Source organism: Armigeres subalbatus, chromosome 3 (assembly GCF_024139115.2).
Source record: "Armigeres subalbatus isolate Guangzhou_Male chromosome 3, GZ_Asu_2, whole genome shotgun sequence".
In the NCBI taxonomy this organism is placed as follows: Eukaryota; Metazoa; Arthropoda; class Insecta; order Diptera; family Culicidae; genus Armigeres; species Armigeres subalbatus.
The window spans coordinates 302,557,826-302,576,410 of NC_085141.1; the positions used below are offsets into that span (position 1 = coordinate 302,557,826).

The 18,585-nt window shown below is 38.5% G+C and overlaps 1 protein-coding gene across 2 annotated transcripts in view; it reads left to right on the forward strand.

Annotated features, from left to right (window-relative positions):
- The window catches only part of LOC134225026 (uncharacterized), a 304,150-nt gene that overhangs the window by 137,321 nt on the left and 148,244 nt on the right, over window positions 1-18,585 (forward strand). For both annotated transcript variants that reach the window (XM_062704768.1, XM_062704767.1), the window contains one exon: window positions 4,370-4,615. In XM_062704768.1, the coding sequence (XP_062560752.1) occupies window positions 4,403-4,615 (213 nt within the window). In that variant the 5' untranslated portion in view covers window positions 4,370-4,402. The remainder of the gene's footprint in view (window positions 1-4,369; window positions 4,616-18,585) is intronic.

Genomic DNA, 18,585 nt, shown 5'->3' on the forward strand with positions numbered 1-18,585 from the left:
CGGCGTGCATCTTTTTCAAAATCAATTAGGACCATTTGAAAAAAAATCCAAGAAATATGACCATAACATGTGTCCTTGAAAGTATTTATGCTGATATTTTTTCAAGAAGTATGTTGTTTGTGCTGACGACGTTCGTTCTCACATTAAGAATTCTAAGCTAACATCTAGCGTTGACTACGACTTCAGTATGTGCCTACCATATTATCAATAAACGGATCACTATCCTGAACTGCAATTAGGTTTCGAATTATGCTTCCATCAATCATTCCGTTCAAGGATGTTATCGATCATTTAGTAATCTGCGTTCGATCATTTAGTAGTTTGTCAAAAACTCATTCCAGAGGCTAAATTTCAAATTGTGTTGTATGGTGGACTTCTAGTGCGAAGGTTTTTTTTACAACTTTGCCTAATAGGTTGATGTTTGAATCTAACTTATAACGGAGTTATAGCGCTAGTAGCAGTAACTTATACTAAATTATAATAAAATTTCAATAATTTTAGTATTAGTGAAATTATTAGTGAAATTCACACAACAAACTGTTAGTTAGAGTTGTAGATAAACCTTTGCAATAGAAGTCCACCATACAACACAATTTGAAATTTAGCCTCTGGAATAAGTTATTGACAAACTACTAAATGATCAAACGCAGATTACTAAATGATCGATAACATCCTTGATTCCGTTACCACGATCTATAGTGCCGTGATCCGGCGGAAAATTGATAATTTTTTTAATTGTTTTGTACATATTTCCTCCGTAAGTGGCTTTTCTCATATATTTAAAACGAGTACTGCTACATGTATAACGTATTAGGCAATTGTTCTTGATTATTTGATAATTTTAAACTGGTTTAAAAAAAAATGGAGTTATTTGATTCTTCAATTTGGGGTAACTTTGATCATCAAACGTTTCAATCATTTATCTATGTATAAAGCAAACGTCGGTAAACGCCTTAAGGTAGGCAATTATAGTTGGAATGCATCGATTGTTTGGATAAAGGCATCATCACCGCTATTGGAATTAGGGGTAACTGGGGTAATATGCATCCCTGGGGCAAAACGACTTTTTGGCATATTCGGCGATGTTCCAGGAATGAAAATATTTAATGTTTACTACTGGATCGCTAGTTCGAGATCCGAACTACATGCGCTGTAGTAAATACTCTGGAAAAACTGCTGAAAATGTATTCAAAATGGCAAATGGGTCGTTTTGCCCCGAGGGTGCATATTACCTCAGTTTCCCCAACCTGGGTTTTCAACAATAAAAATCAAAATTTTGAAATAAAAAATGTGGTTCAACCAAGAAAATAAGATTTCTTATCACACAATTATACGTACGAGCCTATTTTATTTTTGTTATTATATTGATTTTTAGTGCTTTTTTTTGAAATATATCTAGAAATATCATTTTTTACTTAGATAATCAAAAACAGGTTAAGAATAAATCTGGCTCGAATAGTTGAAATAATAAATTATTTAAACGATTTTTACGTCTGTAAAAACGTTCTTTTTCCAGAGTAGCAATAGCTTTTAAATATATAAGAAGTGTTTCATCGTTTGACGATTTATTGTTTTGAGAAATCTTACTCGGGATATAAAATGACGATACACTCAGTACGAAAGTGAACTCTCCGGGGTTTGAACCCCCTCCCCTATGAAAAATTGTTTCATTATAAATTATTTTTTGTTGTTACCCCACCCGCCATAAGCCTTTACGTAATAAGTGTGCAGCCAAAGCAGCCAAACGAAATAAATTGTTTATTAATTTACTTTTTCTATAAGCATCATAGCTTTTATGACTGCTCAGAACATTCATTTTGCACTACCATCATAATAGATAGCGATACATTCACAGGCGGCACGAATATTGTCACATGATACGAACGACTCGCGGGTAATACATTCATTGCCATGAATGGCATGTGTCTACAACACTATAATTGTCACAAGAGAATGTTGTGCAACATGCTGTCCGGTACAAACAATGTGACATGATAATAGCCGCAAAAATGTACTGTACGAATCACTGCTCTACAAACCCGCAACAAAAAATCATTTTTACTAGGCGGTGCTCCAAACACGCCATTGCGGTCCTCAAAACTCGCAAATCATTCCATCTTTATTTGGCGGTCCTCTAAACACGTTATTGCGGTCCTCAAAACTCGCCAGTCATTTCAACTTTTCTTGGCGGTCCTCCAAACACGTCATTGCGGTCCTCAAAACTCGCAAAACAATTCATCTTTTCTTGGCGGTCCTCCAAACTCGCAATTGCGGTCCTCAAAACTCGCCAATCATTTCATCTTTTCTTAGTGGTCCTCCAAACACGCCATTGCGGTTCTCAAAACTCGCAAATCAATCAATTTTTACTTGGCGGTCCTCCAAGCACGCCATTGCGGTCCTCAAAACTCGCAAATCATTTTCTTGGCGATCTTCTAAACACGCCATTGCGGACTGTCAAAACTCGCCAGTCATTTCAACTTTTCTTGGCGGTCCTCCAAACACGACATTGCGGTCCTCAAAACTCGCAAAACATTTCATCTTTACTTGGCGGTCCTCCAAATTCGCCATTGCGGTCCTCAAAACACCCGAAACAATTCATCTTTTCTTGGCGGTCCTCCAAACTCGCCATTGCGGTCCTCAAAACTCGCCAATTATTTTATCTTTTCTTGGCGGTCCTCCAAACTCGCCATTGCGGTCCTCAAAACTCGCCAATCATTTTAACTTTTCTTGGCGGTCCTCCAAACACGCCATTGCGGTCTTCAAAACTCGCAAAACAATTCATCTTTTCTTGGCGGTCCTCCAAACTCGCCATTGCGGTCCTCAAAACTCGCAAAACAATTCATCTTTTCTTGGCAGTCCTCCATTGCGGTCCTCAAAACTCGCCAATCATTTCATCTTTTTTTGGCCAAACACGCCATTGCGGTACTCAAGACGCGCAAACAATTTCGAATCTTCTCCGTTTTACTTACTTACGCAACCGCATCTCTCCCAATTTGGAGCACCGGTCCCCACGTAAACACTGCAAAAACAAACATCCTTCTTGGTTCAGGAATTTACCTTTTCTTCTGAGATTGCGCAGTGGGTGATTTCCATGACGCAGTATTTTTATCAGGCTCATTAGTTTTCAACATTATTCAACTTGATACTAACAAAAAATGAGCAGTAAAACCTGCCACTGTCGCCAAATGTTTAGCCTGCTGCTGCGCCAGGAAATCACCCATTGCGTATTATTGCACTCGGCGAAGGTATCGCCTTACTCGGATCACTATTGGACTCTGACTGAGGGAGAACGATGCTTGGCTGCTTGCTCGTCACCAACACCAAGACGGCATAAACAGCATATAATATAGAGTGGTATACAACAGGGCTGTCTCGGCCGACACATTATGAATATTATTAACTTTTTGGTATGGGATCATTCATAAGGTGGCATAATGAAGTGTATTAGTATTTTCGAATAGGTTTTTGTCATAACGTATAAGGTTTTTTCGTTACGTGTACTCTGCACTAGACACTTATATTTTTGGAAAAATAATGCTATACTGCCGGTACTTTCATATCAGTCCCATATTGGTTTTTCGCATACTGAGATAATAGTTGATGAAGTCTCAAAACGCATTTTCCATGCAAAACTTTAAAAAAATCTAATAAATTCAAACATTTTGCGATCTGGTTGAAATTTTGCAGAGTCATTCCTCATTCAATGAGTTAATGCAAAACGATTCAAATCAATGGAAAAATAATTGAATTTTGAGCAATCCACTTATGTAAATTCTTAATGGGACTGGTATGCGGGTACATTCAATATGGGACAAGGTTGGTTTGGTATTTTTTCACATTTCTCCCGAACAAAGTCTCATTTTTTATCATGTTATGTGGAAGTATGATAAAATTAAATGCTATTCACGGTGTTAACTCAAAAGTGACGAAAACCGAAATGGGACTGATATGCGAGTAGCGGCAGTATAGTTTCAGATTAAAAATCCTTAACAATTATTTGGCCGGATTATGTAAACTAGGCAATTCAGTAGACTTGTACGAGAATTGTTCATATAAAATCCTCCTCTCAATTCACTAGAATTCAATTCAACTTATAGAAAGACAATTTAATTCAAGAGGGAATGTATTGATCAATACAACTTGCCTAATCTACACATAAGATTACAATTTGAATCACTGCTCGGTGCATGTTTTACGCTGAACAGCTTAAAGCTGGTAGGATCAACTCAAAATACCATCAATTCGTGCAGATATCGCTACTTCTTCTCCAAAGCCTCCAATCTGGATTCAACAGCAATAGTCTTCGATCGAAATCGCATTATCCCGGCAATCTAACCGATTTTCCCTCTTCTTATCTCGTCTATTTCAGGCAGGAAGGCAGCAACGCAACGCACCCCGGACAATGGAATTCAAGCCCATGGCCACAATCGCAACGATAGACAAAGGAAATCCGCCGCTGCCGGCGGCTCTGCTGTATCCGCCCGCCTCGCCAACCAACGTCGGTTGCTGTGTGATAGGGCGCCGAACTCCCCCGAGGCCACCGTCGGAGATCTACTTCGAAAGCCGTGGCAAGTGCTGCAAGAAGCTGCTCCGCTACAACGGCTATCCGAATAAGGTAGGGTAATGCGGCTGTCTGGTGGGAAGGAATCTCAACGGAGAGCTATTTTGACAAGAAGCACAACAAGAGGCGATAGCGAAACGAAGCAATTTTCTTGTATATATTTACTTTATCTCGTAGCTTTTCCAGCTTTCCTGTTCCCATAACATGTGATTCTTGTGATGCGAGTGGGGCTTTAAAGCAGTTGCTGGAAATGCGCTCGAGTGTAATCGTGAGGATTGATTTTTACCTATGGCGACTAAAAGCCAACATGGGATGTCTGTGGCATCGGCTTCCTTTTCGATTCTAACTAATTGAAATTGGAATTACTCAGCGTCTTATTTCAAATAACTACTCACCTAACAACAGCGACATTTCTGGAAATCGTTCAACTTTTGAATGCATATTTTTATATTTGAAACGTTAAAAAGTATAAATAACTTAACTTCTGACGGATGAGTCTGTTTCACTTTTTAAACCAAAAAGTTCTCCTAAAAGTTTAGAACAATTCATTTTTGACTTTCGCGTTAGGGTCAACAAACTTTAGATAGAAGTCCTGGCTTTCTAATAGTATTATATTGCAACTGATTAAGCTCGACTTATTAAGGTTATGTCTGTATGTGTGTTCAAAAAAATATGGGACACATTTTTCGATACATAACACTATCCAATTTGTGCGCCAAGTTGCATTCGACGAAGACTTAGGGCTAGGTTTTTGGCTATTAAAAAATGGCTAGATCAATCTTATTGCCAAATCACCATTTCTCCTTCCATGCACAGCATTTGTTTGAACTACGACTGACACACAATCAAATCAAGAAGCCCATATTTCACACGAAATCAAAATCAACGTCTAGTAACTTCGTTTTTCCGCGTACAATAAGCACGAGGCCGACAAGCAACAGTAAAACTGTCTCCCCAAAAATCCTTGCGAGCGAACTTCCTACTTGAAAGCCAATGAACATACATGCACGCTTTTCCACACCTTCCCACCCCCATGCTTTTGGTTATTGTGACAGTGACAGTGACAGTGATTGAGTCAAACGTCTGCGACACGATTCACGCATTTTTCTTCACCCACTTTATCTCACGGGCTGTTCATGATCGTCAACACTTCCCTTCTCCGCCAATATATCCAGTTCCACGCAAAAATAAGATACATTCTCTCGTGCATTTATTCAGCCACTTTCACGGCTCGTGTTGTGTTATTATGTGCGAGTGTGTACCGACGTGGGTGGTCTGGACCGGGAAGCTCCCAAAGCTTGATTGCTCTGAATATTTTATTAGCAAAGCAATCAAAAATTGATACTCCCTGGCGAAAATGGTAGGTATGATGATGGTGTTTGCATGTAGGAAAAGCGGAGAAGAAGAGTGTGAGGTTTGTTTCTTTATTATCTGCTTTCGCCTTTTTCTGTGGATGGCACGCCGGAGCAGGGCAGAGGTGCCAAAGTTGTGTTCATATTTCAGGATTCGATCTGTTTGGTACACTCGAGGGGGTAGAAATGCAAAACAACAGCCAATGGAGCTGGTTTCCGGTTTCAACATGTTTCTTTCGGTTCTGCCCGGAAGTTATTCTGAGCTGATGATGGGAGCATGCACAGAAAGCAGCGACTATGAAGCAGTCTTTGAGGCAAGTCGGTGTCTTCTGGGATTGTTTGATGTTTTATTATGAACCGGAAATAGAGTTATGGTCTATCCAGTGCACTGCCCATGGTAGCATATTTGCTACACTTGATTTCGTGTTGATTATGAATTAGATCTATGGTTAGTTCCCACAACATTAATAACATTCAATTTACCCAAAACATGGAATACAAAATACTATGTCCGTCATCTGGAAAGTGAACTGAAGATATAATTTTTGGAGACGATCCTTAAGTGAAGCTCAGAGTTTTCAAAAATGAGAATTTTAAGAATATGCAATTTTGAGCTGTGCTCATGCTTTGTGTTGTAGAACATATTTTCTATTTTTATCATTCATAATTTTAGTTGTGAGAATTTCAACCCTTTGTTGATGAAAATTGTTCATTTGTAAGACACATTCGTAAACAATTTATCAGCAGCCAGATACTCCATTGAACGACATTGACGGTAACAGTACAGAGGCCTCATTACGCACTTCCGCTTGACAGTACATTTTGAAGCGATGCCAATGTTTAGCAACATCAAAAACTATAGATCAATAATGTTTTAAATATTAAACTATTAATTTGTAATGAATAAATAATGAATTATTGCTGGCCACTCAGACGGACTGGTCGTTACTGTTTTGGAATCAGGCCATTGAGACTAGACCTTTTTTTTTGTGTCTTTATTAAAGAGACTTTCAGCCCGAGGCTGGCTCGTCTCCGAGATACTAGACCTGTGCGCCGAAGTATTTGTGAACGGCGGCGGCGTAAGGCCATTTTTACACCGGCGGCGGCGGCGTCAGCAGCGTGACGCCGGAAGCAATTTTCGGCGGCGGCGTGAATCGGCGTGAAGAATTTAGAGCTGAAAAAAAAATCTTGCTTTTTATGAATCTTAGGGGTTTTTGTACAATTGCATTTTTTCCTTTATTCTTGTGAATTTTAAAATTTTTAGTTCTTCACTCGTCGAGAGTACCAAGGCCAGGTCCAGGGGAGGGGGGTCAGGATGGCCACTCTCAGGTCCAACCGTGGGATCTTCCAATGGCAAATTTTAGTTCAAACGAACTTAATATTAACATTTTTGCCTTTCTCGTATACTACGTATACGGTAAAGGCTATATGATCGCTCCAAAAACAAACTTTTTATAGAAGGCCCGGAGACCCATAGTGTTATATACCAATCGACTCAGTTCGACGAATCGAGGTGATGTCTGTGTGTGTGTGTGTGTGTGTGTGTGTGTGTGTGTGTGTGTGTGTGTGTGTGTGTGTGTGTGTGTGTATGTGTGTGTGTATGTGTGTGTGTGTGTGCGCAAAACTACTCAACAAAATGTCACTCATTTTTCGGGCACTTATCCTCAACCGATTTGCTCGCAACAAGTTGCATTCGACGCAGAATCCTGTCCCATTGTTTCCTATTTGAAATTGGCCAGATCGGACTATGGGATCGAAAGTTATGGCCAAAATACAAAATCATACGAAAAATCGAGTAAAAATGTCACTCATTTTTCGGGCACTTATCCTCAACCGATTAGCTCGCAACAAGTTGCATTCGACGCAGAATCCTGTCCCATTGTTTCCTATTTGAAATTGGCCAGATCGGACTATGGGGTCGAAAGTTATGGCCAAAATACAAAATCCTACGAAAAAATCGCGTAAAAAATGTCACTCATTTTTCGGGCACTTATCCTCAACCGCTTTGCTCGCAACAAGTTGCATTCGACGCAGAATCCTGTCCTATTATTTTCTATTTGAAATTGGCCAGATCGGACTATGGGATCGAGAGTTATGGCCAAAATACAAAATCATACGAAAAAATCGCGTAAAAAATGTCACTCATTTTTCGGGAACTTATCCTCAACCGATTTGCTCGCAACAAGTTGCATTCGACGCAGAATCCTGTCCCATTGATGCCTATTTGAAATTGGCCAGATCGAACTATGGTATCAAAAGTTATGGCCAAAATACAAAATCATACGAAAAAATCGTGTAAAAAATGTCACTCATTTTTCGGGCACTCATCCTCAACCGATTTGCTCGCAACAAGTTGCATTCGACGCAGAATCCTGTCTCATTGTTTCCTATTTGAAATTGGCCAGATCGGACTATGGGATCGAAAGTTATGGTCAAAATACAAATTCATACAAAAAATCGCGTAAAAAACGTCACTCATTTACGGACACTTATTCTCAACCGATTTGCTCGCAACAAGTTGCATTCGACGCAGAATCCTGTCCCATTGATTCCTATCTGAAATTGGCCAGATCGAACTATGGGATCAAAAGTTATGGCCAAAACACAAAATCATACGAAAAATCGCGTAAAAATGTCACTCATTTTTCGGGCACTTATCCTCATCTGATTTGCTCGCAACAAGTTGCATTCGACGCAGAATCCTGTCTCATTGTTTCCTATTTGAAATTGGCCAGATCGGACTATGGGATCGAAAGTTATGGTCAAAATACAAATTCATACAAAAAAATCGCGTAAAAAACGTCACTCATTTACGGACACTTATTCTCAACCGATTTGTTCGCAACAAGTTGCATTCGACGCAGAATCCTGTCCCATTATTTTCTATTTGAAATTGGCCAGAACGGACTATGGGATCGAGAGTTATGGCCAAAATACAAATTCATACGAAAATATTGCGTAAGAAATGTCACTCATTTTTCAGGCACTTATTCTCAACCGATTTGCTCGCAACAAATTGCATTCGACGCATTCCTTTCCCATTATTTCCTATCGAAAATTGGACAGGTCGGACTATGGGATCGGAAGTTATGACCAAAATACCTTTTTTCATAAAAATCACAAAAAATGTCACCTATTTTTCGGACACCTAACCTTGATCGATTCACACGCAACAAGTTGCATTCGATGCAGAATCCTGTCCCATTGTTTCCTATTGAAAATTGGCTAGATCGGACTACGGCATCGGAAGTTATGGCCGAAACACCATTTTAGCCTTTTTATACGAAAAGGCTGTATGTTCGCTCCAAAAACCAAATTTTTACAGAAGGCCTGGAGACCCATAGTGTTATATACCAATCGATTCAGCTCGACGAACTGAGATGATGTCTCTGTCTCTCCCACTTCATACGGGAGTTTGGCAGAAAGACGGTCATGAGATTTATATCATAACAAATATTGCCCTCCGCTCGCGTGATGGGAATGACATTTTCGTTTTCTTTTGTGTAGTCGGAGCTTCAGTTCAACTAACATCCAAAAGTGATATCCTTAAAATATATGACTGGGTGAAATAAAACAGGGTTATGTACGTCAAAAGGATTGGAAAAGGAAACAAAAATGTCGAAATTCTTATTAGCATATTGTAGATCAAGCTGAAAACCGAACCGAGGTCCCGCGAAATCACATTTCCGGATGTTGCAACTGCATCGCGAGTAGTGCGCAACTGTGCCATAGTCGGGCACCACTCGCGATGCAGTTGCGACATCCGGAAATGGGACAAAATATGATGTTCGGTTCTCAACTGGATCTACAATATCTTTGCCATAAATAATCTGATTTTCATAGAACGGACAAAGAAATTTGTCTTTTTTACTCCTAGCCACTAGCTCATCTTTTTTCAAGCACACACATTTTACGAAGGTCGAGAAAGGCACCATCACCGCTAGGTGGATTAATCTGGGTTTTAAACTTAATACTAACACTTTAAAATTTGAGTAGAAGTGGTTAATGACTAAAAGTGGTCGATAATAGGAAACTGTGACGTAACATAACAGACAATAAAGTTAAAATAATACAACTACAGGAAAGGAAGTACGGAAAATCCAGGTAAAAGGGTGCAGGTGACGTTGAGTACGCTGCTCTCCGGAGATAATTTAAATGGCTTGAGGCAGGGGACTCGCCTCTAATGTCGCGGTCAAGCCTTTTATTCCCTCTGGCCATCCGAATTCGAAATAGAAGTGAAATTCCGAAAATGTTCCAATATTTCCGACCGTAATAACAAGTAATGTTGCGAGGGACTCAGAACCCGGGTTGGGGTTCCTGGGCTGCCCGGTCACTGGAGGGGTGGGGACTTATAGCCTTGGGGTAACCATGGAATGCCCGAAAGCCTCGAGTTGTGGGAACTCGCTCCCAAGATTGATCTCGGGTCCCAGTGAAGCCGTTGAATTAGTTTGTATAGGCCCCCATCTTTTAAGAAAGAGATGAGGGCGGCGGTGCTAGCAGCGTTGTCGGATAGTGCATCCCTGATGCTAGCAGATATCCCGTAGGTATCCCTGAGAGCCTGATATTTGGGGCATCGACAGACATAATGTTCCACGGTGTTGCGAACATCACAGACGTCGCAGGTTGTATGAAAAGGGCTTCCGTCAAAGTTATGCGAGAGCCGTGGGTGTCCGGTTCGGAGCCGGTAGATGATTTGCTGTTCTTTGAGGTTCTGTCCATGCCGATGTGGTCCCCTTCAATTTCCGAAGGTATCCGGATTTTGTGACAATCCAGGAAATTTCCCAGTTTTCTCGTACAGCTTTCTTTCCTTATCCAGGTTTAACGTCACCAAACGGGACAGATGACCTAAAACGCTGGTCCTGATATCCGTCTCCGGCAAGGAGATCTGCCGTGATATTTCCAGGCACTCCGCAGTGCCCCGGAACCCAAGCGAGGGTCGTGTTCTGGAGCATGTTCGCTAAGATGCTTTGTATCCAGGGGTGCTTAGGCTCGTCGCTCTGGAGTGCGGAAATGACGCTGGCAGAGCCGGACAGGACGAGGATGGGTTTCCTTGATGGATAGGTGCGATAGGATTGCTAGTTACAGTCAGACTTCAGACTGGGGGCAACATCCTAATAGCTATAGCTTGAATCTCCACAGCAAAAGTGTACATTACATCATCCACTAGGACATTTCCGCATCACAGCACAAGTACTTCGGATATAAATCCAGAAATTCGTGTGGAAATTCCTCAAGATATTCCTCAGAAAATTCGAGAAAGGAATTCTAAGAATTAATTTAAAATTTCATTAATGAATTCCTTCAGAACTTCCACCAAGAATTACCTTGAAAATTCTTTCCGAAATTTCTTCAAAAGTTCCTCAATGAATTTCCTTCTACTTTAGGAATTGCTTCGGAAATTCCTTTAGGGGAATCGTGGGTAAAACCGACACTGCGGGTAAAACCGACACCACTTCAAATCTCTGATTTCAAGTGATTATCGGACAGAATTTCGACTCGCTTTGAATAAACGTTTGATTTCTTGTATTTCTAGTCATTTTGTAACTGGCGGAGAGGTGTAAGCGTCATAATAAACAGACAATTAGCATTGACTACCATTGAGGAGATGAGTTATGTAAAATTTTGGCATCGGTGTATAAGCTTTTACGACAATAATTTGTTGATTTTCAGTATTTTATCCATCTCTGATCCATAATTGAACATCATTTTGTGTATGTTGTGGAAAAATAGTTAACTTTTCTAATAATGAACATCAACATGTATCTCATCATTATTATGTTATCAGTTGGGGTAAATTCGACACCTGCCATCAAATCACGAAATACCTCTGTTTTATTATACTCATAATTCGCATAATATAATTCAATTATTGAAAAACGAGGCGCCGGGGAATATAACTTAATCATAGACTGATTACATACCATATCATCATTGGGCGTGACAATAGGTTTAGGGGGTAATATTGAGTCATCAAGGAAATCCTGCAGATCGGATAACAATAGCGCTTAAAGAAGAACCGTATTTTTAGGATTATTTTTTCCTTAGATATATTTAATCCGTTCTCTAGTGTTGTTCTTTCGTGATCCATTTTCACCCCTGTAAACATGTAGCTTGTCACCTACGGAACTAGTCATTTTCATTTCTTGCCATAACTGCAACATACGCATTTATTTTAAATCGCCATTATGAACAGCTTTTTAAAATAAGTGAAATTTAATTGAAGGTTAATATTCACAGTAGTTAGTAAATTTGTTACTCACATTCTTATACTCTATATATTTTTTCACCCGACCCACTAAAGAAACTAAAAAAAATATGATATGTGGGGATGACTTTAAATATATAAAATTTTGTTCAACCATCGTTTATGAGTGACACCTAAACATGAATTTCATACACAAATATCAAAATGAATGTTGTTAAACATTTTCAATTATGTTGTAACATCATTTAGAATTGTTCTGATGTTCGATTCCATGACGACTTGACGTGTCGGTTTTACCCTCATGTGGTGTGGATCTTACCCGCACCCCAGCTATTTAGGCTGGAAGATGAACTGTTCGCGTTTTCATTATAAATCAAATTCTATCAAGAAATATTGTCCTGAGACCTCATGGACTGATGCATGAAGAGTCGAAATATGCTTGTATAAAATTTCTAGTCCAAAAAATTGCTTCATAGATTGGGGAACTGTAAAGTTGCTTAAGGTGTCGGTTTTACCCACTTTTCCCCTACGGAGTCTTTTAGGAAGTAATTCATTCGAAACTATTTTTAAGGATTCTTTTGAAAATTTCTTTAAGAATTCCTTAAAAATCCTTCAAGAAGTTCTATAAAAATATCTACGGACACTGTTTTAGGTATACATTCGAAACTCCATTTAGAAGAAAACCTTCGTAATTTGATTTAGGATTTTTTTAAAATTTCTTCAGGAATTTCTAATAGAAAATCGTCCAGAAATTTGAGGAATTCTTCGGAAAATCTAGGAAGATATTTTTGGTATTCTTTCGAAAATTCTGGAATTTATTTAGAACTTTCTTCAGGACTTCTTTGCGAATTTCTTATAGGAATCCCTTCGGACATTCCTCCAGATATGCCTTTAGCAACTCTTCCAGAAATTCCTGTAGACCTTCGAAAATTTACTTTTTTATTACTTGAAGAATTCTTTCAGGAATCTCTTCAGAAATTCTATTGGAAAATCTTAGAAAATTTTGTTTGTAAATTGCTTCATTTTTTTAACCGTTGTTAAAGTGTTTTTTTTATTGAAAATAAGTTTAATACTCAAATACCTTTAGAAATTTCTTCGAAAATTCCATTAGAAAATTCTCCAAATTCGAATTCTTTCCGGAATTATTCCTGCAGTAATTTTGTATGGTTTACTGAAGGAATTTTTTAAAGACTCCCTAGAGGAAGTTCCAGAAAAATTTCTGAAAATATTACAAATGCCTTTCTGGAGGAATTTCTGAAGAAATCCCTGGATGAAGGTCCAAATTAATTCCTGGTGGCTTTTCTAAACAGATTTTCGAAGAAATTCCTGGAGGAATTGCCGACTCAATTGTTGAAGGAATAACCGAAAAAGAACCTGAAAAGATTTTCGAACAGGGTTTTTAAAAGAGTTTCTGAAGGAATATTCGAAGAAATTCTTAAAGTAATTAACAAAGGAATTTTAAATGGATTTTCCAAACGGGTATTGGAATTTATATAGAAATTTTTATTTTCTCCAGGAGTTTCTTTTAAAAATCCGAACAGTAGTAAACCAAACTCAGTTCTAACTCTAGAAGCAAAACTACATGCCAAGAAAAACTCCCAAAATATCGTGAGTGCAGATATTCGAACATTCTCAAGAATTCCTTGGGAACTTACTGCAGGAGTTGCTTCGAAAATTTGTAAATACCTTTTTTTGTAAATACCTTAAATAATTCTTTACGAAATACATTCAGGAATTTTTTCGGTAAGTCATCAAGAAACTCATTCTAGTATACCTTCAAAAATTCCGTCAGGAATTCGTTCGGGAATTTCTCCAGGAATTCCATTAAAAACCCTCCACAAATGAACCCATTTTTTTGGAGATTCTTCAAAAACTCTCCTAATATTAATTCTGACAATATCATCACGAATTCCTTCAGAAATTCTTTTTGGAATACCTTTAAAAATGTCTACCCATGTAGATGGGTACACTTCCCCACAGTTGTAATGGATTTGACGCGCCCTTCCTAAAAAGCCATCTCTTGGAAAGCTAAAAAAAGATTGCGAATCTATTTATTAGTCTGTTGGATTACACTGTTGAAAGGAGATTCTTTCTATTCCGCGGGCTTCGCGCAAGTGTCTCTGCTTACGGGCCCACCACCTTCGATTTTTGCCTGCTGTGTGAAGTGCATTAAAAGCAGATTGGTAATTAAATTCGACTGTAATATTGGATGGAGTTGTATGCAGAGTAAGGCTCAAGTCAGGATGGTAGATAACTACATACATACATACCAACTTTTAAAAATTTCTACAAAATTCTTTCGAACATTATTTTAACAATTCCACTGGAATTTAGCACATTTAGGAAGTTAGGACATTCCATTCCCTCGGAAATTCATCTAGTAGTTCTTTAGGAATTTCTTCCACCATTTCCTTCCAAAATTCTAGGACGAATTTTCGGATATCTCCGTACGAATTCCTAGAATGATTTTCAAAAGAACTCCTGAAGAACTACCGATATGCTTGAATTTCTTAAAGAATTTATTTGGCATTCCTCTTTCGAAATTTTCTCCACGAATTCCTTCAGAAATCTTCCAGATGGAGATAAATTCAGAAATTCCTCAAGACTGTAAAGATTTTCTTCAGGTATTCCTTCAGAACTTCCTCCAGAACTTCCTTCGGACATTATTTCAGGAAAAACAAGAAATTTCTTTGGGAATTGTTTATCAAAATAAATCGAAACCGTCATTTTTAGAACAATTCTGGCTATTCAACTACAAGGAGAGTGAAGAAAATGTTCAATTTGGTGGGTAACGTACCCCATCGTGCTCCAGCTTCAGAAACCAAGTTACCATTATTGCATTCTGTAGCCAAGAAGATCTTGGGTGATCTAACATTTAACACGCCAATGCGGGTAAAAGTGACAGAAATAAAAGCAAACAATGCTGCTAAAGGTATAATAGCTGTTTAATTAATGTTTGTTAGGTTGCCTTGGTTCGGCAGATGCAAACGCACTGCATACTATGATTTTTGTGTTGGCCAATCATCGGCGTGAAGTACGAAATTCGGCGGCGTTGAGCCACCCGGCGTATGGCGCGCCGCCGACACCTTGACCGGCGTCGGCGTACGTCAATAAGTGTCGGCAGCGGCGGCGTGGCGCGGCAGCGCACAGGTCTAATTGAGACGAACGGTCATTGGGCCGATTTAGATGTAAAAGCAAGCAAATGAAAAGAGATAAATCAGTTCTACCTTTTTCCTTCTTCATTCCTTTTTCTTACTTTTTTATCTTTGTTCCTTAATCCTTCTAATTGACTTTTTTCTTCCATCTTTCTTGCTTTCTCTTGCTTTTTTTCATCCTTTATAGATTTTCATTCGTCCTTCTTCTTTATTTCTTCCTTCTTCTTCCTTTTCCCTTCTTTTTTCTTCCTTCTTTCTTTATTCTTATTTCTTTCTTCTTCCTAATTCTCTCATCCTTCTTCTTTCTTTCTTTCTTCTTCTTTCTTCATTCTTCCTTCTTCCATCTTTTTCTTCTTTCACTCTTTTTTCATCTTCCTTCTTTTTCGAATTACCCTTTTTCTTCTTCTTCTTTCTTCATCTATTTTTCATCTTTCTTCTTCCATATTCCTTCTTCTTTCTTCCTTCTTCTTCTTTCTTGCTTCGCCATTCTTCCTTCTCACTCCTTTATTCTTCCTTCTCCTTTTTCCCATTTCCGTTCTTCTTCGTTCTTCTTTCAGCTTTCTTCCTTTTCCTTCTTTTTACTTCTTTCTTCAATCTTCCTTAATCATTCTTCTTTCGTTTTTCTTCTATTTTCTATGTTTCTTCATTATTCTTTCTTCGTTCTTGTTCTTGTTTCTTTCTTTTTCCTTCCTTCTTTCTGTTATTTTCTTTCTTCTTCTTGCTTCCTTCTTCCTTCATCTTTCTTCCTTTGTCTTATTATTTCTTCTTCCTTCATTATCCATCTTGCTTCTTTCTGCCTAAGTCCTTCTTCCTCTCCTTCCTTTCTTGCTTTTCTTTCTTCCTTCATTTTTTCCTTCTTCCTTCTTCTTCCTTTCTTCTTCTTGGTTCCTTCTTCCTTATTCTGTCTTCCTGCTTGCTTTTTCGTTTTTCCTTCTCTCTGTTCCGTTTAGCTTTTTCCTTCCTCCTTCTTCTGTTTTCCTTTTTTCTTGCTTCTTCCTTCCCCCTTCTTCCTTCGTTTTTCTTCCTTCTTCTTTCTTCCTTTTTCGTTCTCCCTCTGCCTCCGTTATTCTAACTTCTTCCTTCTTACTTCGCCCTTTTTTTCTTCTCAATTCTTTTTCCATTTTCCCTATTTTTTCTTCCTTTTGTCTGCTTCTTTTTTCCTTCATCCTATTCTTTTCACCTTATTTCTTCTTCCTTCTTCTTTCTTCCATCTTCACTATTCCTTCTTCCTTCTTTCTTCTTCCTTCTTCCTTCTTCCTTTTTCCTTCTTCCTTCTTCCTTTTTCCTTCTTCCTTCTTCCGTCTTCATTCTTCCTTCTTCCTTCTTCCTTCTTCCTTCTTCCTTCTTCCTTCTTCCTTCTTCCTTCTTCCTTCTTCCTTCTTCCTTCTTCCTTCTTCCTCCTTCCTCTTTCCTTCTTTCTTCTTCTTTCTTCTTTCTTCTTTCTCCTTCCTTCTTCCTTCTTTTTTCTTTCTTCTGCCTTTCTTCCTTTGTTTTTCTTCTCTCATTTTGTTCCTTCTTTTATTTCTTCCTTCTTCTTTCTTCTTTCTTCCTTCTTCCTTCTTCATTTTCTTCTTCCTTCTTCTTTTTCCTACTTACCTTCTTCTTTCTTCTTTTTTCTTCTATTATACTTTTCCCTTCGTGTTTATTTTCTTCCTCCGTCCCGTCTTCTATCTCCCAACTTCCTCTTTTTCTTATTTCTTCTTGCTTCTTCTTTTCCATCTTCCCCCTTTCTACTTCTATTTCCTGACCTACTTTTTCGTTTTTCTTCCTTAATCTTTTTTTCTTCTTCTTCTCTCCCCCTTCTTCATTCTTCTTTCTTCATTCTCCCTTCTTCCTTCTTCCTTCTTGCTTTTTCCCTTCTTCCTTCTTACTTCTTCCTTCTTCCTTCTTCCTTCTTCCTTTTTCCTTCCTCCTTCTTTTTTCTACTTTATCCCTTCTTTCTTCATACTTTTTCTTTTTTTCTACTTTTCTTCTTCCCGCTTTCTTCTTTCTTCGCTCCTTTATCTTTTCTTCGTCCTTTCTTCTTTTTTTCATCCTTATTCCTTTGCCTCCTTCCTTTTTCCTTCTTCCTTCATCCTCCATGCTGCTTCCATCTTCACTTTCACACTTTTTTTTCTCACTTCTTACTTCTCATTTACCACTTCGCACTGATCTCTTCTTATTTTTCACTTCTCAATTCCATCTTCTCACTTCTTGCTTCTCACTTCTCACTATTCACAGCTCACATCCCTCTTCCATTCTCTAACTTCTCACTTCTAACTTGTCATTCGGTCTAATGGTCATTCTGCCTAATAGCCTTCGGCCAAATCTGCCGTAATCTGAAAAAGTGACGTATACGCCAATTCACAACATGCATGTTTTCCATTTTTCTGTTAAAGAGCTCGACTAGTACTTCAGATTACGTCAGAAATGACCTTCGGTCTAATGACCCAGCATCAACTGTTTATGGCTCCTTTTCTTGTCTATCAGGTTATGGGCCCATCATAGCAACCAGTAGAAGCAAAGCGGAATAAATAAATTTCATAATGAATTCTCCCAATGAAATTTCGGAAGATTTTTCTGAAGCAATTTCCGTAGGTATTTCCGAAGATTTTTTCGTAGAAATTCCGACCAAATTTTCAAAGCAAGTTCCGTTGGAATCTCTAAAACAATCTTCGCCATACTGATTTCAGAAAGTTAACTCTTGGTGTGCCGCTGTAAGCACGCTCAAAGTAGGCGATTCATAGATAACGAGCAGCGATAAAAGTGAAGCAAGAACCTCTTCGAATCATAACAAGCCATAAGAACAAAACTATCGCACTTGTATACCTACAAGTTGATAAAAACTGATTCGGATAGGCGGTCCCCACCGAAGGGGTTTGATAAAACGTTTTGTTCTCGCTAATTTTATGTTGAGGACCATTTTTTTTTTTGCACAGCTGTGTAAAACAAGTTGAAATGCATCATCAGAACCGGTGCCCCGCAATTGGTGCTTATTAAAAGAAATTTATCATGGGTTGTAGCCCTTCAAATCAGTTCATTATCGTACGAGCTATGGAAAAACGTCTTTCACGATATGCTATCTATCAAGAGTGTATACAGACATGATAAGTAAGAGATTTTCTCATTCTCCTTTGGATTCAAACCCTGAAGCTATACCTGAAAGAATTCCTGGGTGACTATCAAATGCGAAATGTTCCAAAGCCGATAACGATGAAGTATTGGCAAAATAATATTAATATCATAGGACTTTCACCATGTGCTGAAAATACAATAGAGGCTATATCATCAATGTTATGCTATTTCCTAATGTTTTGCTATTTCTGTAGGTTT